This window comes from Pollicipes pollicipes, unplaced genomic scaffold (genome assembly GCF_011947565.3).
Source record: "Pollicipes pollicipes isolate AB1234 unplaced genomic scaffold, Ppol_2.1 Scaffold_4219;HRSCAF=4965_pilon_pilon_pilon, whole genome shotgun sequence".
Classification (NCBI taxonomy): Eukaryota; Metazoa; Arthropoda; class Thecostraca; order Pollicipedomorpha; family Pollicipedidae; genus Pollicipes; species Pollicipes pollicipes.
Genome location: NW_023596448.1, coordinates 29,239,498 through 29,264,040, shown reverse-complemented (window position 1 = coordinate 29,264,040; position 24,543 = coordinate 29,239,498). Strand labels below are relative to the sequence as shown.

The following is a 24,543-nucleotide window of genomic DNA, read 5'->3' as shown; positions in this document are numbered from 1 at the left end:
GCTGAGCTACCCCGGCTGACCTATCCCGGCTGACCTATCCCAGCTGACCTATCCCGGCTGAGCTATCCCGGCTGACCTATCACAGCTGACCTATCCCGGCTGACCTATCACAGCTGACCTATCACAGCTGACCTATCCCGGCTGACCTATCCCGGCTGACCTATCACAACTGACCTATCTCGGCTGACCTATCCCGGCTGACCTAGTCCCAGCTGACCTATCCCGGCTGACCTATCCCGGCTGACCTATCTCAGCTGACCTATCCCGGCTGGCCTATTCCGGCTGACCTATCACAGCTGACCTATCCGGCTGACCTATCCCGGCTGACCTATCCCCGCTCAGCTATCCCGGCTGACCTATCCGGCTGACCTATCCCTGCTTCCCTATCCCGGCTTCCCTATCTCAGCTGCTCTATCTATCCCGGCTGCCTTCTGCACGCCCAGCGCTCGGTCTCGCCGGCCGGCCGGTGGGCGATCTCCGTCCATTCCGGCACTTTTAATGAAGCGGGTTAATTTCGAGGAAACTTTGCCCAGCCCAAGCAATCCGGCGGTTGGGAAGCGTTTTTATTAACCGCAACCAGCCGATGCGCAGTATGCTGCCCGCCCACGTATTTCACCTACGAGCAGACGGATCGTTGGCATACGTTATCTCGGACGTACCTTTGCATACGCTCCGTGCGGTGGAATCAGAGACTGGAACGTTTGTCCATGTCACGGTCAGTGCCGATGCGTCAGTGTCAGTGTCAGAGTACGGGGCGGTCACTGCCCAGGACCTGCAGCCTGTGAGGGGCCGCGGCAGCGGCAGGCACAACCCGCAAGAACCACCGTCCCCCGGCCGTGGTCATCTGACCAAACGGTCGTGCGCACGTTGCTAACGCGCGGCTCAGTTCATTCATTGCTCCTTTCTCGACTCGTATAACATGAGTCTGCAATATACGTAAGTGGGCACCAATATTCAACAACGTACCCCGTTACTTGTTCCTTACAACAAAAGGTGGCACCGTTAGTCGCTATTCCGTGTCTCTGTTCCTCTACAGAGAATGTAACATAAGTTGATTTAGACCGGTACTCCATTGCTTGTTAAAACACATTAATAAACCGGAACTCGTTTTTTCACACTACCTGCTACATTTCTTTTACTAAAGTGATAGTGCAAAACTAGTGACAAGGCAAGCCGCCTGAATGCATATGAAAAACATAACTGAGCTCTCACTGCGCTCACTATGACGTACTATTAATTGAGTCCATACAGCCTTTAGCGAGGCCACCACGCCGCCAAAGGACAAGGCAAACGACAGGTAACTTGGCTTTCACTTTGCTCGCTGCTTACGACAATGGCGCTTCGCACTGTTCTTGCAGGGCTTAACACGGTTGCCTCGCAGCGAAAGGACAAGGCAAACAAACACCTACAAGGACAAAATTACCAGACGTTCCTTGAAACCAGCTTCGCATTTGTTGGATAGAAGATGGTTTGCATGCATTTAAACCGTGAAGTTCTTGGTCGATAAAATTGTTTTCTTTGCGAATAGATGAATATACATATACGAAGCAGCTGCAACCGGAGGCGTACGTAACATCGTTGACGATGGGGGGGGGGGGGGGAGGGGAGGTGAAGAGAAGCCACCCTGCAGAAGTTTTCAGAGTTGGAAGGATGAAGACATGTTAAAGGACCATAGCTGTTCTCACTTCACTGTCACACATGTAGGTCAGTACTGAATGTTGCGAAATGGCTAGTTTAGAGTGTCCTTGACTGGGCAGGGTTACACAAGTGCAAAATTGTAAAACCATGATATTTTTGTATTGTGACAATATGGTTTTCAAAGTGATCAAGCAATGTCTAATGAGCGGTTTTTCATTCGTATCTGATGTCTGTACATTTTAAATATGATTTTCTTTGTACGCCAAACGGAATAAAGAGGCAACTGCTCCGCACAGCTTGCTTGATCGTGTGGGTAGGTGCAAAGCCTTGGAGCTCCCGTTGCTCGTGCATTTTTGCGCCGTCAAAGCAATACGCTTTTCAGTTGCTCAAATTCGTAGCAACCATACCACAATTAGTCATACCTTGTCCTTCCAGACGTTGGATGCACGACACATGCCAAAAATGTAGCTACATTTCCGCTCGACGGAGTCCTGTTCCTCTACATCTGCTACTTACACCCAACATTAACCAGAAAACTCACTAACGGACTGGTGACAGAAGTTCTACCGGGTAGCGAACCACAAAAGTACGGAAGTTACTCCGTCCTTTACATTATTTTACAATAAACGAGTCCGTTGCCCCGTCACTAAAAATAGAGCTCCGTTACCTAACGGCGTAACAGAGTAACTGGACGTACCTACTTACAGCAAAAATTCAACAACCTGCAGCAAGCAGTCCCCAAAAATAGTATCAGCATCTTCCCTCTTCTCGTAGAAACCTCGTGCCTCGCGCGGGTGCAGGACATGCTAGCCAGCCAGCGACCTCTCTTCCCTCGGCAAACTGGGCGAGCTCCTACCACCGCGGCCCATCCCTCGTTCACCAGCGCCCAGCACCGTTCGGGGGCTGCCCCGGCGCGCGGCGGCGGAGTACCGGTGCGGCACGCTGGGGAGACGGACCGGGCGGGTCCGCACGCCCCGAGCGGCTGCCGCCGCCGGTCCCAGCCTCGCCTCATGGTCCGGCGCCGCCACCGGCGTCCGGACATGGCACGCTATCGATTGGCGCCGCACAGGGAGTGGGGTGGGGGCGGGGGCAGGTGGGGGAGGGGGCAGGAGCAGATGGCGGCTGCGCGCTCCCCAGCCAGGTCACGGCACGAAACGGTGAGCCGTGGCACGTATAAACGCTGAGAGATTATCAGCTGGGTGATGTGAGAAGACTACTTGCCGGCCTCCATTGTTTCGCAGCTTGTAACCGCGACGCAAATGTTAGCGTCCGCATTTGCAGGCGCTCTTCCACATGGCTTAGTCGCATGGGTTCTGTCGCAATCAGCTTGACACACTTGGAGCTGGCGAGTCCCATTCAAGGCTGGAGTTGCGTCGACCACTTAATTAGCAGTCATTTATCACACGCATGCACACAAAAGCTGGAGGTGTGCACTCCTGCGTCCTGCTCACCACTCCAGGAGGAGTGCCGGCTCCTGCACCACGGCGAAGGAGTGCCGGCTCCTGCACCACGGCGGGTATGCCGCCGGGCAGGCGATCGGTGGGGCTACGGGCCGACAGCGGTCGATGGAATCAAACCGGCGGACAGGCCGGCGCGGCAAATTGAACAAACCTCGTTTCATTCTTTACCCGCCTGTTGTTTGCGTTTCCTTTGGTTTTGATCAGAGCCGAACTGCATACTGTTCACGGCCAGGCGGCGTCGACGGCAGCCGTTGTTTTTGTGCCGAGGCGGCGGCCGGCGGCCGCCTGTCGGCTCCCGAGCCGAGGGTGTTCACGCTGACGAGCAAAGTTTGCGGACAGCCCGCCGGGCACTGCCGCCCTCCACGGCACCGTTCCGAGGAATTCGGATTGCCAGACGGCACGATTGCAGCCTGTCGGCTGGCGACCGCACGATCCTCTCCGCGGCTCCAGTCCGCCGACTCGCCGCGGCCGTCAGCCGCCGGCAGCGCTCGGCTGGAACCGAGCACCAGTCGGAGCTGACCGCCGCCGTGTTTTATGTCCGGCGACTCGGGCGCGTTCGGCGAACAGGCCGGGCGTCGCCGACGTCGTCCGGCGCAGGCGGCCTGCTCGTCAGCGCTGACCCGCCGCCGGGCCAGCCGACGGACCGACGCGTCCGCGAGGAACCGCCGCCGCCGACGGCTGCCCACTGGTCCGAAGTGTCAATTGGCGCGCGGGGTCCGCCGCTCCGGCTCGGTCCAGACCGAACGGGACCAGTCCGGAGCGAGACAGATCCCACCGCAGATCCCACCGCAGATCAGATCCCACAGGCTCATTTGCCGGCGCTGATTGATAACGCAGATAGGCGACGACAAGGTCGCGTCGGCTGCATGGCGCGGCGTGCAGCGGCGGTCGGCCGCACCCCGCCGGCGACCGGGCCGGATCAGGGGACATAGCGCGGCTGCGGACCGCCGGAATGTCGGTGGAGCCGCTCCCCGCCCGGCCCGCTCCTCACACGACACCACCTGACACCCCGGCTCCCAGCGGCAGGTGTCAGGCAGGTGTCGCCAGCACCCGGGGTCCCGGTGTCGCCCGGGTCCCGCCGCTCCCTGGACCCCAATGTCCTGCGGTCGCACCGTTGCTAGGGCGCCGCCATCCCCCAAGGTCCCGCCATCTCCACAGATCACAGTGTCATCGCGGTGCAAGCATCTTCAGGTTCCACCATTATCTTGAGACTCCATCGCCTCCCTAAACCCTAACATGTCTCGGTGTAACTCTATCCCCGAGTTTTGCAATACCCCGGCCGCCTCGATTTGGTTCTGTGCCGCGCAATCGTGCCCAGAGTTGCATTGTCTAACCGGGGGTGATCCCCATCTAATTGACGTCAGCCCCTTCCCTCCCGCACACACACTTCGAAAGAGAAATGTGTGAAATTATTGGAGGCCTTGTACTAACGTAACTTAACTTAACTTAACGTTGACATGAGAGCGGCTTCAAATCATTTCACCTGGCTCAACCCTGCACAAAAAGGTCCTGGCAGCTGGTGACTTTAATACAAATATCCCCCACAGGTGATTTTGAAACACCACGACGCTGCTCTGGCAGCGACACGCGGGGGCATGGCGCACTACCGCGGGCTCTGCACAGCTGCACCAATGGCGGAACAGCAGGCTGCACCAACTTAGGAACAGCAGTCTGCACCAAATCCGGTACAGCAGTTTGCACAACTCCGCGACAGCAGTGTGCACCAATTCCGGGTCAGCAGTCTGCACTAACTCCGGGACAGCAGTCCGCACCAACTTAGGAACAGCAGTCTGCACCAAATCCGGGACAGCAGTCCGCACAACTCCTCGACAGCAGTGTGCACCATCTCCGGGACAGCAGTCTGCGCCAACTCCGGGACAGCAGTCTGCACCAACTCCGGGACATCAGTCTGCACCAGCTCCGGGACATAAGCGAGACAGCAGTCTGCACCATGCAAAGCACAGCCGCCCTCGGCGAGCGTCGCCTTACGGTACATACTGAATTTTTGGCCGCTGCTTTTCAGCCGCCTCGCAACACAAGCTCTCGGATTTATGTCAAGCATCAAAAGACTGGCGCTGCAGCGCAGGTGGATCGCATCAACTCAGCCGCTGTCTTCAAGCCCTCCGGAGCCCCACATTGCACAGCCTGTCAGCCGCCGCGAGGTGCTCGTTACATAACATCATGGTCCGTTCTCCAAAAGGCAGACATTGTTACGTTCCGCGCCACTCATCAGTGCACAAATTTCATCAACTCAAACGTCAATCCACCGCATCGTCGGAGGGTACAGCACCAGATAGTGCCGATACAAGACTGAGTGTCGGCTCGCAGCCCCGCAGTGACCTGATCACTGTGACCTCAATTGTCCCCACCTGGCGTCCCTCCCCCTCCCCCAAGCGGAATGTTCCTCCTCACGACCCGGCAGCGGCCGGCGCCTCGTTGCACCCAGCTTGTACTCGCGCTCACCAGGCCCTGATTCGGGCACTGCGTATCTGATGTGTAAATGCACAGTTTTGCACGGAGGTAGCGGTACCGGCGTCCAGTCTTCACCGTAAAGCAAACATGACGAGGCGCCGCCTTTTTAATCCGGCATTATTTCAGCCAGTTACGGGGTCGGTTCGGCGTTCTGGACATGGAACCGAAGCTCCGCCTTTGATAGGCTGAAGGCAGGCTGAACCTTGAGGTTGAGATCCCCAGATAGCACGGCAACAGTCTTTGAGTCTCACACCAAAGCTGGCATTCGACGAAAACGCTTTCACGCGAAAGCTGTTTTACTACGACTGACTGTTCTTGCGAATTAGGCGACATCTGACCTTTGAAAGGCGCCAACGCGTAATTGTTCCATCGCCGTATCGTGCATTACTAATGCCAGTAGTATGCTGTTGGTGTCTACGCCAGCGCGCCCGTCTGCAAGCCAATCGGAACAGCTCAGCTGACGTAAAACCAGACCACCCGACCAGATCATCAGACCAGACCACCGGACCAGACTACCGGACCGAACTACCGGGACCAGACCACCGGACCAGCCAACCGTAGTTACCATCGGATGAGACCGTCGGACCAGGCCGCCGGATCAGACCCCCGGACCAGACCACCGGACCAGGCCACCAGGCCACACTACCGGGAACAGACCATTGGACCAGACTACCGGGACCAGACCACCTGACCAGACCGCCGGACCAGACCACCGGGACCAGACCGCCCGGTCAGATCATCAGACCAGACCACCGGACCACCAGACTGCACGATCAGCCCTCGGATCAGATCACCCGACCGGACCACCGAACTTGCATGCCAGACCACGCCATCTGGTAAGCCAACGGAACCGGACCACTGGACCAGCCAACCAGACCAGACCACATGGCCAGACTCAACACCAAGGAACCTATTGTCTGTTTTTATATGCTTAAAATCCCCATATACTTCTTCATCGATGTTCAAGGTTTCCACGCGAACGTGAGATCGATTTCTCTTGCTGGATACCTTCGTAGTGTGGTTCCTATTCACCAGAGACGGATCTTTCCAGGATGAGGGTCAACGGAATAGAGAGCTCGTGACTTTGGTTTTCAACTATCGATCCAGAAGAGGTCGAAATGTTACAGGTTGTTTCGCTGTGTTTTAATTATATAATTACATCTTATATGCATATGATGATATACAGCGAACAATTTACGACGCACTAGCTGGGGCATGCTCATGACTAACTGCTGTTAACTGTGTACATGAGTGGACTTACTAAATTAACAGTAAGAGACAGGTGGAGGCTCTTTGAATGCTGTCTTTTGTACCGTGGCAGCATATTTCTTCATCGTTTCATGAAACAAAAGCACAGCGAACAGGAAAGCCGAGCTCACAATATTTAGGGGCAGCTGAGCCGCACCTGTTTTACTTTTTGTGGGCTTATTGTTCAACTTCTTTCCCTCGAACCGGTGTTCAGTCACCTAGTAAGGACCGCACTGCGCAATAAACCTACCGCAAAACTTAACTTTTGGCGCTCGTTTGACATGATTTCAAGTTAACGACGAGTGATAAAAGTTGACTGAACTAATCCATGGAATGCGTTTCTCTAGCGCTAACGGCGGCATCAACGACACCAGTCACACCAAATGTAGATGGTAGGAAGGATTCGCCGACAAGCTGTCCAATCGCCCGTCGCTTGTGTGGCATTGTGTTATGATTGATCACCGAGTGAAGGACAAAAGATGTCACGCTGGTCTCAAATTCGTAAGTCACGAGCCACAGCGACCCTGCCTGCTTCTCTTTACGAAACACTGACTGTCAGGGCCAATCGTGAGGTCTGAACAAATACAAAACGCCGCATTATTTACAAAGGGGCATTAATATGACATGGTAATTCGCTTCATTGCAATCAACCCCGCAACGGTGCGTGACCAAAAGTAGACTTATCAGAGCATTGAACAAACAGACCTCAATAAATATCGGAACTCATAAAAGTAGCCGAATGGCACAAAATGTTACAGCTTACGGCAGGTACAGCTCGAAAAGTAGCACAGTTTTCGCTTAATGACGGCTGCGCAGGTGCAGCCAGTTTTGGCAAACGCCCGCCAGGTTCAGTCGCGTCGCTGCCCTTGCCCAGTGGTGCCGCCGACAGCGCCGAGAGGTCGGGTCACGGCGAGGTCAGTTCAGGTCACGGCAATGTCAGTCAAGGTCACCGTCGCCCGTTAGGGGCGGAGCCTGCCAGGCCCTACCGGAAGTGGGCCAGTACTGAGGGCGGGAGCGAGCTAGACCAGCGCTGAGAGCGGGCCAAGCCAGCGCTGAGAGCGGACCAGACCAGCGCTGAGAGCGGACCAGACAAGGCCGGACCACGGGCAGACGGTGCGGCTCCGGGGTCAGTCGGCTTGGAGTCGGAACAGCACCATCCGGGCGTCACGGACGACTCAGACCGGCCCGGTGTCTCCACCTCACCGGGCCTCCCTGCCGAGCAGCCAACGGCCTCAGGCGGGCCGTTGGCTGCGGCCCGCTCCACAGCGGCCCGCGCCGGGCCCGGCGCTGACGGCGTATGACGTCACGCGCGGGGTTGGCCCGCCACCTGGTGCCCGCCCCCGGGGAGCGGGGGAGGGGAGCGCTGGCTCCCCCTCCCGAGCGGTCACCGCTCCAAAACACAGCCGCCGGCCGCAAGGGGTAGCGACGCCGCGCTTATCTGCGACCGCCGGATGAAGTCGTACCAGCTGTCGGCTCCCACCCAGTATGATCGATAAGTGGTAATATACGGTGATCCCTTCGTTCCAGCCGCGCAATCGATTTTGGACATTCCGACAATTTGCAATGGAAAGCTATGGTTCACGTGTCGCTGTCCCGGATGAATTTCTTAGTCAAATTCGGCCCACGGAGCGGTACAGCTCGTGCGGAATCTGTCTTGTCACCTCGCGGGCAGCCCACGACCAATCGACAATCGTCAGGGCTTATCGCGGCGCGTCTTGACGGACAGCGACGGAACCGTCGTAGCCGGGCGCCAGGGCTCGTGCGATTTATTTATGATGAGCACTGCATCTACATGCGAGCGTCTTAAAGTTATACAAGCACACTGCAACTTCAAATGTCCCGAATCACGACTGCCTATAGCTTATGTTTACTGTGCATTAAAGTTGATATCATGCTAAGTTCTTGCTGTCGTTTCGGGGCTGACGTGAGCTGTACAGCAAGCATCGGAAAATCGTGACAGCAGGAAAACCAATATGGAACGCTTAGCCGCACACAAAAAGAGTCGACAGAGCGGTAATAGCTTTGCTGATCTGTCCCCCGCCCCTCTCCCTCTCTGTCTCACCCCTCCGACTGGCCCCCAGTCTGCCCTGTTTGTCCAGACAGCCCCAGCTAATCAATGTCCCACGTGACAGTAGTTTACCAGCTCGCCTGCGGCCGGTGGCGGCTAAAAAGACCGGTCGACCAGCGACGCCCGCCGGCCGTCACGAGCCTCGGACAGCCCGGGCCCGAGCGCGGCAGCTGCCGTCGGTGACCAGCCCCGGCCGCCGGCGGGGCTCATCCCGCCTCCTCTCGTTAGGCGGTCCCCTCAGTGGCGTCCCGGGGGACGGCCGGCCCTGCCGGTCCCGCAGGCAGGGGCGGCCACAGCGCTGTGAGATCACCGCCGCCGCCGCCCATCACCGCCAGGGGCGGCGTGGCGGATCGTTATCGCCGGTCGGCCGGTCCACCCTGGCCGGCGGCGGTCAGACGACCCCCCACGCGCCGGACGCTGGGCGCGCCCCTGGCGCCGGCCGGCCCGCCGCCGTCTGCCGGCCGTTGCCGCTGATGACGTCCGTGGGGTGTCAATCCCTCGGTGCCATTAGAGCCGGCGCGCCGACATGTCCCGCGCGCGGCCGCCGAGACCACAACAGGCTGGTCTCGCCGGCGCGCCGCGGCTGCCGGCCGGGCCCGTGCCTGGACCGAGAGGCGAGGCCCAGGCGGCAACGCCGCAAACAACGCCGAGCTCCCGCTGCTGCTCAGCGACCGGCCTCAGCGCCCAGACGGGTCCGTGCTCCGCGACCCGGGGCGATGCAGAAAGGGCGATCAAGGGCACCTCGACGCCCCCTGGCGGCTATCTGCATACTGACATGGCCACTCGATGGCGCGGGCCGTCCGGCGGCGGCCCACCGCTAGTCTGAAAGATCTGCAGGCGCCGGCGTATTTGGGCACGGGCGGCACCCGGTGCCCGACAACAAAACACCATCTGCCGTGCTCGGACACACTCGGCCGCCTCACTCCGCAGCCGGCCCCCCGGGAGCGCCTCTTCATGCGCCGCCGGCCGGCAACAGGCGGCGGTGTAACAATTCTCAGTAAGAAGCGTATTTAGCAATATGTGCTAATGCTCACGAAGATTGCATACGGCTATGGATGTCGTACCAATGCCGCGTCTACAGAGGCGGTTACGGCAAGCCCCAAGGCCGCGGCATTTCGCAGCCAGTGTAATTGCTAACGGCACCACAGCGAATTCCAGTTGATGTATTGCATGGCCTTTCCAGATAGCACGGTCGTTGACATAGGGCGGTCGTGCTCTCAGAGGTCAGGCGCGTCCCCAGGGGTCATGCGCTATCGAAAGGCCAGCGTTAAAACTGCAGGTCAAGGCCGCTCACACGAGGTCAGGACCAGTCTCGCGGCCCATGGGTCGTGTTATTCTCAGAGGCAGAGCTGCTGACACGCGAGAACCAACAACCGAGATCCCGTGGGGGGGGGGGGGGGGGCTGCGCCGAGGTCAGGGCGGACCGAAGGTCGGAAGGGCAGCCTGGCCCGTCGTCCACCGCAGTGGAGACCTGGGTTTACGTCAGGTGACCCAACACCCGAGAGCGGCACGGACCGCTCGGCGATCGGCCCCGGTCCTGGCCGGCAGTGGTCCCTGGTCCCAGCCGGCGTTGGTCCCCGGTCCCGGCCGCGGGTGGTCCCTGGTCCCAGCCGGCGTTGGTCCCCGGTCCCGCCCGGCGGCAGTCAGGCTCCGTCAGTAGCAGGCGAGATCAATACTTTTTACGGTCGTGTGCCTGCGCTGATGGCCCGCGGTCACGGGTCGGGCCGCGGCCAGCGGGCAGCGACCAGAGGTCAACGGCCGGTCGCCGTCCGTCAGGGGTCGTCTGTCGACCTCAGGCCGCGGCGAGCGGGCACCAGCACTCACCACTAAGTAGCGCTCCAAAGGAGCACAAAAACGGCCACATGCCAGAATCTAGGCAGTTCTACACGACGCGACAGCAGGCAGTGAAGAGAATAGAGGCCGAGAACATTTTAGCACAGCGGTATTTGCGTTGAGGGAGGGTAGCGCACAGTTGAGTACAACTTCGTTCCGCGCCATTTGAAATCGCACCCCTGGCAACACAGAACGCGAGCCCCACGACCATCGAGGCGTCATCCATTAACTTCACCCTGGCCCATGGGCAGAAAGGAAGCCGAGAGCAAGACCATTCAAATTAAAATGAGACGACCCCAAGCGGCACTCGGTTAACGGTCGTTCAATGTAATGGCTTCGGAGTGCTCAGCTCTCGGGCTAGTGCTAATAAAGCAAATGTAAAGCATATTAGCAATCTCATTTCATGCTCAATTTCATCCCAAATTCCAGTCATTCCACGAATTATTTCACTCTGAGCTCTGCGAGGTGCATCGCATCGCCACAGATTACTGAGCTCCGACAGCGCGGAAGGAACCTTCCGGACATCAGCGGCTGCATTCTCCTGCCATCTAGCGGTCAGAATGTGAAGCTTCCGGCGGGACAGGTAGGCAGGCGCGGCCTGAGGTGGACAACCGGCGGATTATGGCGACGGAGCCTGAAGTGGACAACCCGGCGGATCATGGCGACGGAGCCTGAAGTGGACAACCGGCGGATCATGGCGACGGAGCCTGAGGTGGACAACCGGCGGAGCATGGCGGTGCGGCCTGCGGTGGAAAACCGGCGAATTGTGGCGTCGCGGCCTGTTTACCACGATATCTGTCACTGGTATGGCCAAGAACACCGTCACTGGCAGTTCTAAGCGACATACGTAAACTGACGAAAACAATAAGAGGGGTAAATGCGCATCGAACATTTTTCAACATGTTCAGGACGCACTTGTTTCTTAAGAAATCTTCGAAGTGAGTCCTTCTCCTCATCACCAGAACAGTATGGTGGGCTGTCAACGCGTCGAGAACAGGAGGCTTGAAGCTTGAAGAAGATTAGGGAGGGCGCCACTCAGCTTACAACACCGAGGAACATCTGTATGATGTACCAACAGCAAACCACATCACTGAACGCCCACTCTCCCATCGCGTTCGCACAATATCTGCATCCACGCCTGCCACGGCAAACCGGACCCTTTCTGCTCCGGCCAGCCACCGGATAATGATGTGGTCGGTTACTTGGTCCCGCCTCACTCCCGAATATCTGTGGCGTTCCACTTACATGCCTGTGTGCAATTGCCATGATTACAATACAATGTCCACAGGAGACACAGTCACTGACTCGGCGTGGGGTAATGACTGGTCTGGCGCTGGGGCAGCGTGACTTCATCATTACCTCGTTCTCTCCACCTCATCATATAACTCCGGCAGTGGCCGATACCTACCTTAAGACGCTTAAACTGAACCAAGACAAGCCAAACGAAACTGACTCAGAAACCCGCACCGCAGACCACAGACAGGGACGACTTTGCTTGAACTTGGCATCACAGCTGGGCATCAGAGCATCAACGCCACAATACCTCGCGCGTCTCCCGTCCGTCTCTGCAGAGCGGAAGCGGCCGCTGAGCCGTCGCCGAACAAAGCGCCTCCGGCGACAGCACGCTCCACCGACCGCACCTCTCGCAAAACGCCCACCGGTCCGGGCGACAATGCAGCCGGAGGCGAGGGACGGAAGACGCGCGGCGGTCGGGAACCAGACGCAGAGCAGGGACCGAGAACTTCCAAATGCCTCGAGTGATCCACCACCGGAGCGGGGGCTGGCGGGAGAGTGTAAGCCAGCGCTGTGGCCGGCTGGGAGGTGTGGACCGGCACTGCGGCCCGGCTGAGAGGGTGTGGACCGGCGCTGCGGCCGGCTGGGAGGTGTGGACCGGCGCTGCGGCCGGCTGAGAGGTGTGGACCGGCGCTGCGGCCGGCTGGGATGGTGTGGACCGGCGCTGCCGGCCGGCTGGGAGGTGTGGACCGGCGCCGCGGCCGGCTGGGAGGGTGTGACCGGCGCTGCGGCCGGCTGGCAGGTGTGGACCGGCGCCGCGGTCGGCTGGGAGGTGTGGACCGGCGCTGCGGGCCGGCTGGCAGGTGTGGACCGGCGCCGCGGTCGGCTGGGAGGTGTGGACCGGCACTGCGGCCGGCTGGGAGGTGTGGGACCGGCGCTGCGGCCGGCTGGGAGGTGGATCGGCGCTGCGGCCGGCTGGGAGGTGTGGACCGGCGCCGCGGCCGGCTGGGAGGTGTGGACCGGCGCCGTGGCCGGCTGGGAGGTGTGGACCGGCGCTGCGGCCGGCTGGGAGGTGTGGACCGGCGCCGCGGCCGGCTGGGAGGTGTGGACCGGCGTCGCGGCCGGCTGGGAGGTGTGGACCGGCGCTGCGGCCGGCTGGGAGGTGTGGACCGGCGCTGCGGCCGGCTGGGAGGTGTGGGCCGGCGCCGCGGCCGGCTGGGAGGTGTGGACCGGCGTCGCGGCCGGCTGGGAGGTGTGGACCGGCGCCGCGGCCGGCTGGGAGGTGTGGACCGGCGTCGCGCCCGGCTGGGAGGTGTGGACCGGCGCTGCGGCCGGCTGGGAGGTGTGGACCGGCCGTCGCGGCCGGCTGGGAGGTGTGAGCCGGTGCTGCGGCCGGCTGGGAGAGTGTGGATCGGCGCCGCGGCCAGCTGGGAGGTGTGAGCCGGCGCCGCGGCCGGCTGAGAGGTGTGCGTGAGAGCCGTGAATGGCGGACCCCCTACGACAGGTATCCGTTCATACAGAACTGAATAGCCGGCCACTGTCGCAGGTCAGGTAAGCGACAGCGGATGGCTGGCCGCCAGCTACGGACCCAAACATGTCGGTGGGGCTGCCAGCGCCTTGCAGGCCCCGGTGTGCCTCCGGCGCTGAGCGCGCAGACTCAGTGCGGCGCCGGTCACAGGCGCCGTCCGAAGCCGGCGAAGCTCCGAAGCCGGCGAAGCCCCCTCACCCGGACGGTATCACGCCGAGGGCGCCACTGACCTGGTCTCTCTAGCAGGACGACGGCGCTGGATGGGAAGCTGCCGGTGCGGGACGTGTAGTTGCTCTGCAGAATGACGCCTCGCCACCGGCCGGTGCGACTCTGCTGCAGCACCTGAAACCACAGCCGGCCTCAGTCAGCCCGGCCCTGCTGCAGCACCTGAAGCCACAGCCGGTCACAGCCCGGCCCCGCTGCAGCACCTGAAGCCACAGCCGGGCACACTCAGCCTGGCACTGCTGCAGCACCTGAAGCCACAGCCGGGCACACTCAGCCCGGCCCCGCTGCAGCACCTGAAGCCACAGCCGGGCACACTCAGCCTGGCACTGCTGCAGCACCTGAAGCCACAGCCGGTCACAGTCAGCCCGGCCCTGCTGCAGCACCTGAAGCCACAGCCGGTCACAGTCAGCCCGGCCCTGCTGCAGCACCTGAAGCCACAGCCGGTCACAGCCCGGCCCCGCTGCAGCACCTGAAGCCACAGCCGGTCACAGTCAGCCCGGCCCTGCTGCAGCACCTGAAGCCACAGCCGGTCACAGTCAGCCCGGCCCCGCTGCAGCACCTGAAGCCACAGCCGGGCACACTCAGCCCGGCCCTGCTGCAGCACCTGAAGCCACAGCCGGGCGCAGTCAGCCCGGCCGTCAGCCTGAGCTCGCGGCTCGACCTCAGGTCAACGCCCCTCGCCACACCGCCATTGCCACTACCCACCAGCATCAGATTCGATGGCATGTTGTTGGCAGTGGTAATACGAGCCAACTCAGTGCTTATGATGTTCGTTTTCTTCTGCAGGTATGCGTGAAATCGCAAGGACGCACGGACATACCGGCACGTGAAATGTGCACAAGCGGTCCTTTGAAAAGGTCGGCGGTCACAAAGGTTCGCGATTGTATCACCGAGTTTAAACACGATTGGGCTTTTTTTGAAGACCCAAAAACAATCAAAACCCCGAACACTATTATCTGAACACCCGTTACGCCACAGATTGTGGTACGCGCGCACTCCGTGACAACTGGAGTGATATTTACCCAAAAATAGCTGTTATGGTTTACCTGTCATCAGCAATAGCCCATCGGAACAGGAACGCATGGTACAATGTCTATACGCGCCAAGAAAAGCCCATCTCATGCTCCGCTAAGCCTAAGTGCACCTCTAGTTTTCGTGCAGCTATGGACGCAACGAAAATGACCCATGAGTATAATTCATGGAGCAATAAATCCGGTGCGCGGTGGGTGCGACCCTGTATATGTCAGCTTGGCACTACCTCACTATTACAAGCGACAGTAACACACACCAAGGTCGGCGTCCGAATCAAAATGAAGCCGTTCGTCATGATACTCGGGTAAATCAAACTGACAGCAACACAGGAAGGCACATGGTAACGTTGACAGCTTGATGTCCGCGCATTATGAATGCATGGATCGGATAAGGTGGCTGGCAGTATGTGCAACCACGGTGGTCCCAGCATGGGTTGATGTTTGTCAGCATGAAACAAAGTCAACTGCACATCAGCTATGACCTCCATGCGTAGTGCTCACCGCACTACCACATTTCTGCGAGCTCCACTCGGCGTGGCGAGGACAGGCGCACACGCAAGTACGAGCACGCGTGTGCGCCTGCGACCTTCGCACCCACGTCGTCAGAGCCGGAGGCCCCCGACACCGAGCGAGGAGCGCCGATGGCGGCCACTGGCCCGATCTTCCTTACGCAACCACTGCTAACGCCATGGCAAACGCGAGTCACTCACAATTCTGGCCTCCATTGCTGCACGTCCGGCGCGAGCCAAACACGAGGCGAGCAGCCCCCTCGCGGGTCCCCGGCTGGTCCAGACGCGGCCGTACCCGGACCGGCAGATGGTCCGGCTTGCTGGCCCCGAGCGGACCGCTGTCTGAGGCCGGAGGCCCGCTGAGGTCGGCCGCGCGCTCAGCTCCGGTTCGGTGGCGCCACCCGAGACGCACCTGACCGCCGGGCGCACCGGAAGCCGGCAGGAGCGGCGCCGCGGGCCCCCAGCAGGGACGGACGGCGGGGCGGGCCTCCGGGACGAACGGCGCGGTCAGACCGCTGTTGTCCCTCGCTGCGGACAGCGCTTTGGCCGGGTCCCGGAGTCCCAGGGTCCCGGAGTCCCAGGGTCCCGAGTCACGGATCCGCCGCCGGTGCTCCGCGCCGCGGGTGATGCCCGGCCCGCCGGACCCGCCCGGCGGTGGCGGACGGCGGCGGTCCCTGGCGACGCCCCGGTCCACGCGCTGACATCAACCTGGCCGGGCTGCGCCGCGTCCGGCCGCACCCCGTGACCCGCCGCAGGGTCGGCGGCAAGGACGTGCCGACGCCGCCGGCCATAGACCCGGCGACTGGCTGGCGCGTGAGAACGACGCCCCAGCGCCGGAAGCACCGGCCGGTGGACGTGGTACACCTGGCCGCGGTGTCACCCACCCGCTGCCTGAGTGCCACCACAGCCGCAGTGCTAGAAACGCATGAAGCCGGCAGTTTGTCACGGAATGGCTCATTCTTCTTCAACCCGTGTTTCGTGTTATACTTTTTGGAAACAGCATTACAGCAGCCTCAGCAGGTTATACAGACTAATGCAAATGTCGTTGATGTTGCTGAACGTTTCTTTTTTCTATTGCTTCGAAGGATCGTCAGACCTAGCGCGGATCTAGTACAGAAAACAAAGATCTGAGATAGAATCTCTGAGATATCCGAGAAAGCTCCAACGTAATCCGACATCACTCCACCCAGGGAGGGATCTGACTCAACGGGGAGGGGGAGGGGAGGGGCAGATGAGAGGCGCCCCGGAGCGTGATACTGACGTAACGAGCCCGGTGAGTGGCGTGAGCACCGACGTCAGCTGAGCCAGACGGCAACGGTTCGTCCTTCATGTAAATGGCTCTGGCTCGTAAATAGCTCATGAATCTGTCCCTAAAACATTAATGCAGTCAGTGCCATGGAACCCATGCAGCCATGAAGTGTCTCCTCATCATTTGTCTTGGAAAGACTTCTGCTTTTTGACACGAATTATGATCTAAACCGATGAATCTGAACCCATATGAACCCATCTACTGACCTCCACGTGGGTAATCAAGAGCACCCAACCCAAGAATACCGCTGTGTTCCGGGCCATGCGATCAACAAAGCCTTCCGTTTCTAAAGGTTTCTCTCCAAGAGCTCGGAAAGACACAATGGTTATCAACACCCGAACAAAGTTACGAGGTTGTTCAGTGCATTAGCGAGGAACATGGCTCACAAACATGAGACAGTAGTACCAGCCTTAGTCCTCGGAGAAAAAAAAAACAGGAAAATGGAAATATAGATCACATTTTTCCGTCCTCCTGATTTTATCCGAGGAATAAGGCTAATACTACTGTTTAAACACCTGAACAAATCGACGCGTCTGAGAAACAATGCTCCCGACGCGTTTGAGAAACAATGTTTCCTAAATACTGTTTTAATGTGTGCGTCACTTATGTAGATATATAACTCCACCTGAGCGACTAAAACCGGGATGGCAGAAATCGTAAAATAATCACTGACTGATTTAAAGGGCAAAAATTGTCATTTCGCAAACACGAAGAGTTAACAAATAACACAGACAGATTCAGCTCGCTTGCAAAGCGGCTTGCGGTAGGAAAAAACGTTTTAAAAAAAAAACGCACAGCTCCCCACGTTGTCGTATTATCCACACCGGGATGAGGCAGGCTGTCCCACTTGAAAAGGTGCATTCAGAAGTCGTTTACCAAAAGACAGAGAGGTGCTCTCCAAAAATGTACTAATGCCCATCAAGCTCGAGATTATAGCTGTCTGTAGATATAAGAATCTAATTATCATCCCCAGTAGTTACAACAGGAGGAAGCTCAGAGTGAAGACTGCTACAACTCTCCGAATTTTCCTCTTACTGTGAACTACAGGAAAACTCAGTTTCAAATCCATCCTTTCCAAAACTTCTTTCTTCAAAGCCTCCTTAGTTCAAAGCTCCATACAAATATGAAATAATCCCTCAAAGAATCGCTCACCTCAAAACAATCCAGTACCTAACCAAATGCATTGAACACGAAAACAGTCCACCATTGACGCCATGCGGGCAGGAGTACAGGAGAGCTACGGCCGTGCTGGCAGGTTGCCGTGCCGGCTCCCCGACGGACGTCCCAGTCTCGGCGGCCCTCGCCGCCGGGCGCCGACCGGTTGGACGCCGGCGTGGGCGACCACCGTGGGCGCCGACTTCACCGACCCGAGTGGCCTCGAGAGGCTCGGCGCCGGGGCTAATGACCTAGCCCGGAGGACAAGGGCTAATTTACCGGCGCTAAATTGGCGCTAAACTGCGCCGCGCTCATCGGTATCTGCCGCGGCGAGTTGCTCAGCGAGTGCGTCATGTGACGCTAATCAAGACGCATGCTGCGGCTAAGCGGCCATGGCCGGCCGTCGGAGATAGGCCAAATCTCCGACCGAAATTGGAAAAGTTGACTGGATGGTGCACGTTAGGCCGTGCCGTAGTGTCGGAAGTCGGAATCTGACTGAAGGGGATTGGGCAGCGCGCGGCTGCGACGGAGCATCCCCATCGGTCTCGGAATCTCCCCCACCGGTCGCCGCGCTCTCGGACGCCCTTCTGCTCGGGCACCCCCACCTGGGAGCCTCTGCATGGCGTCTACCTTCCAGGCGTCTACCAGCGAGAGCGTCCGCTAGCTGCCTCTGATGCGCTCCGGAGAGGTCACGGAGGCTGCCAGGTGCTGCAAAACGCCCCGTCTTCCTGGACCGTCGATGTTGACCCAGGTCTTCGGTGGTAAACCTTCGCAGACTTCACCAGTTGGAAGGACATCACCTGGTTGGGCGGTCCACAGAGTCCACCAGCGTTGTTGTGGTCTTCCGACAGCAGTGTCCGGACGTCTGCAGCTTGCCTGAGACGTACCGGCATCCGCAGATCCTCTGGCAGCACATACGTGCGGAGACCGTGTGTGGCGGTCCACTGAAATCCTTATCTATTCTCTTGTCCTACGGTGTCTGCTAGAAGTTCTGTATTGCTCATCCACCAGCTGTGCCTTATGTCCGCTGGTGATTGAAGGCGTTCTACTGTTGTCCACTAATGGTCCATGTGTCTGCCGTCTGCGCCGGACACCAGCCTGGGGACCTGTCGTAGCCACGCAGCCCGCAGGACTACCCCTGTCGTGCCTGGTCTCCTCGGGTGTCTTGTGTTATCCGCAGAAGTGCACCTGGCGAGAGTCGGCAGAGACACCGCTGGCCATCCTGAGTCGCTCTCATAGCTCTGCGCGGCAGAGTCAACATAGACACCGCTGACCGTCCTGAGCCGCTCCCACAGTTCCGAGTGACAGTCAACAGAGACACCGCTGACCGTCCTGAGCCGCTCTCACAACTCTGTGAGACAGAGTCAACAGAGACACCGCTGGCCGTCCTGAGCCGTTCCCATAGCTCTGCGCGGCAGAGTCAACGGAAACACCGCTGACCGTCTCGAGCCGCTCTCACAGCCCTGCGCAGCAGAGTCAACAGAGACACCGCTGACCTTCCTGAGTCACTCTCACAGCGCTGCGCAGCAGAGTCAACAGAGACACCGCTGACCGTCCTGAGCCGCTCTCACAGCCCTGCGCAGCAGAGTCGACAGAGACATCGCTGGCCGTCCTGAGTCACTCTCACAGCGGTGCGCGCCAGAGTCAACATAGACACCGCTGACCGTCCTGAGCCGCTCCCACAGCTCCGAGTGACAGTCAACAGAGACACCGCTGACCTCCTAAGCCGCTCTCACAGCCCTGCGCAGCAGAGTCAACAGAAACACCGCTGACCGTCCTGAGCCACTCTCACAGCCCTGCGCAGCTGTGCGTGATTCGGCTAGCCGCGGCTGGCCTCGGCTGGCCGCCCGGCGCTGGCCTCCCCTCCCAGGCGTCTACTCGCGTCCCACGCGATGGTCGCTGTTGGCACCACGCTGACACATCCACCATAAATGCACGTACCAGCACATCCGTGACCACAAACGGGGACGCGACGCAGCGCATCCGTGTCGAGCCCGACTGCGCGTGAAGCGGAGGGGTGGCGGCAAAGGGACGAATCGTGACGTCACACCAACGGCCTCAGCCGAAGAGCCGATTCACTCGAAGACCAGCTGACGTCGATCTCAATCAGGAACGCTGCCTGCTGACGTGCGGAGGTCGCAGAGCATGAGATCAGGAGCTCCTCAGCGTCCGAGACACAGATCACCACAGTTCAGTAACTCATCAGCGTCCGAAACACAGATCACCACAGTTCAGCAACTCCTCAGCGTCGGAAAGACAGATCACCACAGTTCAGCAACTCCTCAGCGTCCGAAACACAGACCGCCGCTGGGCAACACGCACGGCCTGCGTTATCTCGCTCAGCCTCGTCGCCTGGGGATTTCGGCTAATCTAAGCTATGCATGCCCCAGCATCATCAGCTGGCTCAAGCATCGGGCCCGCATGGGCGACCAAATGGCCGCGCAGCACGCTGGGCTATTAGCAAGATGCTCCGGCCACACCCAGTTAAGGGTGGCTCCCTCTCATGGCCCAGTGGGTAACGCAGGTATGCTGTGAGATAGCGTACAATCAAGATGGCTGTATTCACGGGTCCCTCTATTTACTGTTGTGGGTTTCATTCTTCAGATTAAGCATACGGTTGTGAACCAAGGTTCCAAGGGGGAAGGGGAGGAACAATCGAGGTATCAGGTAATCGAGGAACAATCGGGCCCCTATCAAGCGGGCGAGTCGGGGAAACAATAATGTTTTTATGCAACTGAAAGCAAATCTAGGATGTCCAACAAAATGTTTAGAATCAGTTTAGAATGCCTCTTGAGGTGATGGATCTGATGGTCTTTTAAATTTAGGACAACTTTTTGGACGTTGGTGACTACGAAGGTACCGTCCCTAGGGTCGGCACAGCAGAAGAGAAGGGGTGGCGAGCAGAGGAGATAGTTGCCTCCATTCCGGATATTGCTTGGATATGGAGCATGTAAAACTTGATACGAATGCGCATACCTTCGATGCCACTCCCCCTGGAGTAAGACAATGCCCAGGACGGCTCCTGTAAGAAGACCTAACTTTGTCAGCAGGCCCCCTGAAGAATCCTGGTCACCCAGCTCAAAATCCGTGACGTCACCCCGCGTCCCCCTCCAAAGCGGCACTTCGGATCCGTCCCTGCTGTCAGCAGCACTTTGTTGGGATAATTTTGGGTGACAAAGTATTAATATCTGAATGTACTTCTTACAATGGACCAAGAAAACAGGCCAGGAAGACAGGGCAGCTGAATCCGTCACTCACCCATTCAGATAATTACGGTTCCAAAACTGTTCTCACAACAGCGCGATAACATCACAAACACTCCAAAGCACGCAACTGGCGGAATAACGCACCAAACGCTGTCTTGGGTCAGACTCGTTACTCCTTCGCAATAGAGGCGACCTTCTGCCACTGTTAAACCGCACTGGACATCCCAGGGCATGACATTTACACCACCGACATCCAGCCAATTCTGAGACAAGCATAGATGCTACGGGTAGAGAGAAAGGCCACGAGATTTATTTCGCTGTCTAACTCTGACAGACACACTTCGCTCGAAAACGTTTGCAGCGGCCGCCTACTGAGCGCTGGAAACGCGACAGGCCATCTCGAACCGCAGCCGAAGCCGAAGTCCGATGTCATCCCGCCTGACAGACCTTCCTGGCCTGGGTGACCACAGTCATTAGATTACGCGTGCCGAGAGTTTATGGGCCGCAGCCGAACCACCGCGCTAGGTAGGCTGCACCGCAGCCGACCTATGTGTGCGGCACAGCCTACCACGCCACGTTCGTTCACTCCCCTGCCAGCTCGGGACCACGTGTCATTTTTTTGTTCGCGGCCCCGCGATCCCTAGGAAGCCTGCGGACAAAGCGGGACACAGGGCGGGGATTCGACACTTCCCGACCAAGCTTATGGTATTGGCGGCCCTCGAAGCAGACGCAAAAACCGTGGCAGCATTTTCGTACGCAGCATGCTCACTGGACTGAACATCATTAAGTTGTTCTTTCGACCATGGAAGTTACGTACAGGAATGCTAACTAGGAAAGAAAATCTGACTGTAATTTTGATTATTTTAATTATGGTAATTTTGAAAACTTTCTATGTTAAAAAAGTACTGTGTCGGCCAGAAAACGAAAATTGGAAATCCGCAGCTGTAAGCAGCTTGCAACATAGAATCCAATGCATGACAAAAAAGATCGCCTTCCAAAATACACATTTATAACTGCCACTATTGCGCTTCATTTCCATTTTACATCTAATCAGTGCGTAGATTTTTCCATGCTAATTTCCACTTTTCATCGATGCCCTCCATAAGTTAGTGCCGAGCCGAAAGACAGATCAGCTCGAGTGCATAGATGACAAAATCCAACTACTAGCACTGGGCATCCGACCGCAAGACCCGCTCCTGTCCTAAGCTTCGACCCGATTTTTGCAGCATCAGCGCACGACTGCGGCGACTCGTCTGCACCACGGGCGGCCTTAGCCCCGGCGCAGTCCAGCCAGCAGCTCGGGCCCTGAATCAGACCACCGACGCCGAGGAGAGGAGCCGACGGCCAACCCGTCCCGTCCCGGCCCGGTTCGGCACCACTCGTGATTGATTTTCTCCGCCGCCCGCTCCTCCTACGGCGCGGCCTATTGTTCGGCCTCTTCGCCACCTCTCCAGCACGCTGAGGGTGCTGTCGGATGAGGGTGGGGCTGGGGGTGGGGTGGGGTGGGAGTGGGGTGTCCGGCGCCGACCGAGACGGCCCGAGGCGCCGTCGGCGCGCGTGCCAGCACCTGCTGCCAATAGTTCCGCTGCAGGGCGGCGCCCTGTGCCGGCGGGTCTGAGACAAAAACAGAGCGGAAGTGACGGGAACAAAGCGGGCAAAAAATATTCCGGCACGCAGATAGATAAGAACCGATATGAATGATTCAAATACGTGTCATCCATCAACCACCGGCAAGGACCAGAAAGCCGACGGTAGCCTCTGAGGGACTTGACATTTTCCTTCATCTTCCAAATATTAAACCATACGTGGCGACGGCTCAGACGCCCCGAAATATCCATCCCGAAATATCGAATGTCAGACGAGAGGTAGCCAAACATGGCTCTCGACTCCGGGGACTCCTGGGAGGGCCGGCACTCTCGGCCGCCCTCCCCTCCCCTTCCGCCATGCCGCGCCGCGCACGGGTCGGAATGTACACATCCGGCCTAATGGAAGGGCAAACCGACCGCGACCACAGGCCGGCCGCGGGCGACGGGCCAGCGCGAGGATCACGCCGAGCGCCTCGCCCAGCCTAACCCGCTGGCACTCGCTGCTAACTCGCTATCACTCGCTGCAGCCCCACAAGGCCCAACGCGCGATGCCGTGGTGGGGTGACGATGCAGTGCCGTCCAAACACAATCAGAAGTACGCCTGGTAAACGGACTGCCAAAATTAGCTGCCAGTGGGTCGCGCATTCTGATCACAAATCGATAGTATACGATTTGCGCTCATTCCAGTAATGGGTCAGAAGTTTCGACCGCGATAAGCCTGGACGGAAAGTGAAGACATCGCATTCTCATGGTAAAAATCATCGATGATGCTGTTAAATCTAAGAACTGCAGCTTGCAACACATTTACAGGTCGCGACGGCCATTCCAACATTTTCAGCACGTGAAACTCCTATGATAGATGTAGTGGCACAGCCCTCCAAAGTTATGGAGTGTAAAAGGGCAAATTCGCGGCCGGCAGCGGCCGAAATCTACGACCTTTGCATGGCACGGAGCCATTACATCATGAAATACGCTTCAGTTCGGAACGAGAGTGAATCAGAGCCGCCGCAGCTCCGCCTGGGTGAGAGCGGGAGTGTGGGGGAGGGAGGGAGTGTGTCACAGGGGTGCCGGACACGGCGCGCCAGCAGACCCGCCCTAATGGTAGCGGGGAGGAGGGCTGATCTAGGGTCGAGCGTCGCTCTCTCTGCAGGAGGGATCGGCGCTCCGCCGGTGAGTCAGGGCGCGGTAACTCATCCAGGGTAGGGAGGGTCCACTGCCGAGGAGGGAGGGTCAGCTGCCGGGGAGGGAGGGCCAGCTGCCGGGGGGGGGGGGGGAGTGCCCGCTGCAGGGGGGAACACAACCGGAAGAGAGGTGTTTTGAGGTGGGGGACCACGCGACTAGTATTGTGGAAAACGTTGAGAAGCTTGCGTGGGGTTGCTGTTGGGGACGTTGGAGACAGTGGGCAGCGAGTTGGTGGGCATGTTTTACCAAAAGCTTTTCCTGTTTGACGGTGGGCGTGACATCGCGTTTCTGCAACAGCGGGAGGTCGGCGCCTCCGTAAAACTGCCCCGTTTCCCCGTCCCCATGCTAAATCACGCTTATCTGCGTGACGGGCTGAAATACGACGGGCGGAACGACTGTCCGCTGGTAGTTTGTACCGTTCCCCACGGCAGGGAGGCCTGCGCTCACAGCCACGCGTCACAGCTCGCGCTCGGCGCACGAAACACCCGCAACGACCGGGGTGTCGGAATGTGTCGGAAAGTGTCGGAATGTTGTCAAGATTGTTTGCTCTCGTCCCAGAAAGTAAAAAGTTCCGTCATTGCTAAAAATTAATTACGTTGTTTGTCGTTAATTTTCAGGACCGGTGTATTCATCCAGGGGGTGCAGAAAGTAGCTTCGGTGCTTATTTACTTCGACAAATTTTACGCATCCAAATTTCGTAAAAAAAGAGATTCTAGGTGTCATGATGGAAATTGCGGGCGTCGTATCATAAGATAACGCATGTGCAAAAAGTATTGTTTCGGTGGGGTAGTAAGAGCCGTATAAGATCGCCTTTATTCGCTACGCATATTGTGAATCAATGTGTAAGGAAGCCAGATGAC

General features: G+C 58.5%; 1 protein-coding gene across 1 annotated transcript in view; it reads right to left on the bottom strand.

The window, feature by feature from the left end:
- LOC119095139 (intersectin-2) overlaps positions 1-24,543 on the bottom strand; it is a 151,655-nt gene that overhangs the window by 25,810 nt on the left and 101,302 nt on the right. Inside the window, exon 6 of the mRNA XM_037218022.1 lies at positions 13,711-13,822. Within this exon, the coding sequence (XP_037073917.1) occupies positions 13,711-13,822 (112 nt within the window). The remainder of the gene's footprint in view (positions 1-13,710; positions 13,823-24,543) is intronic.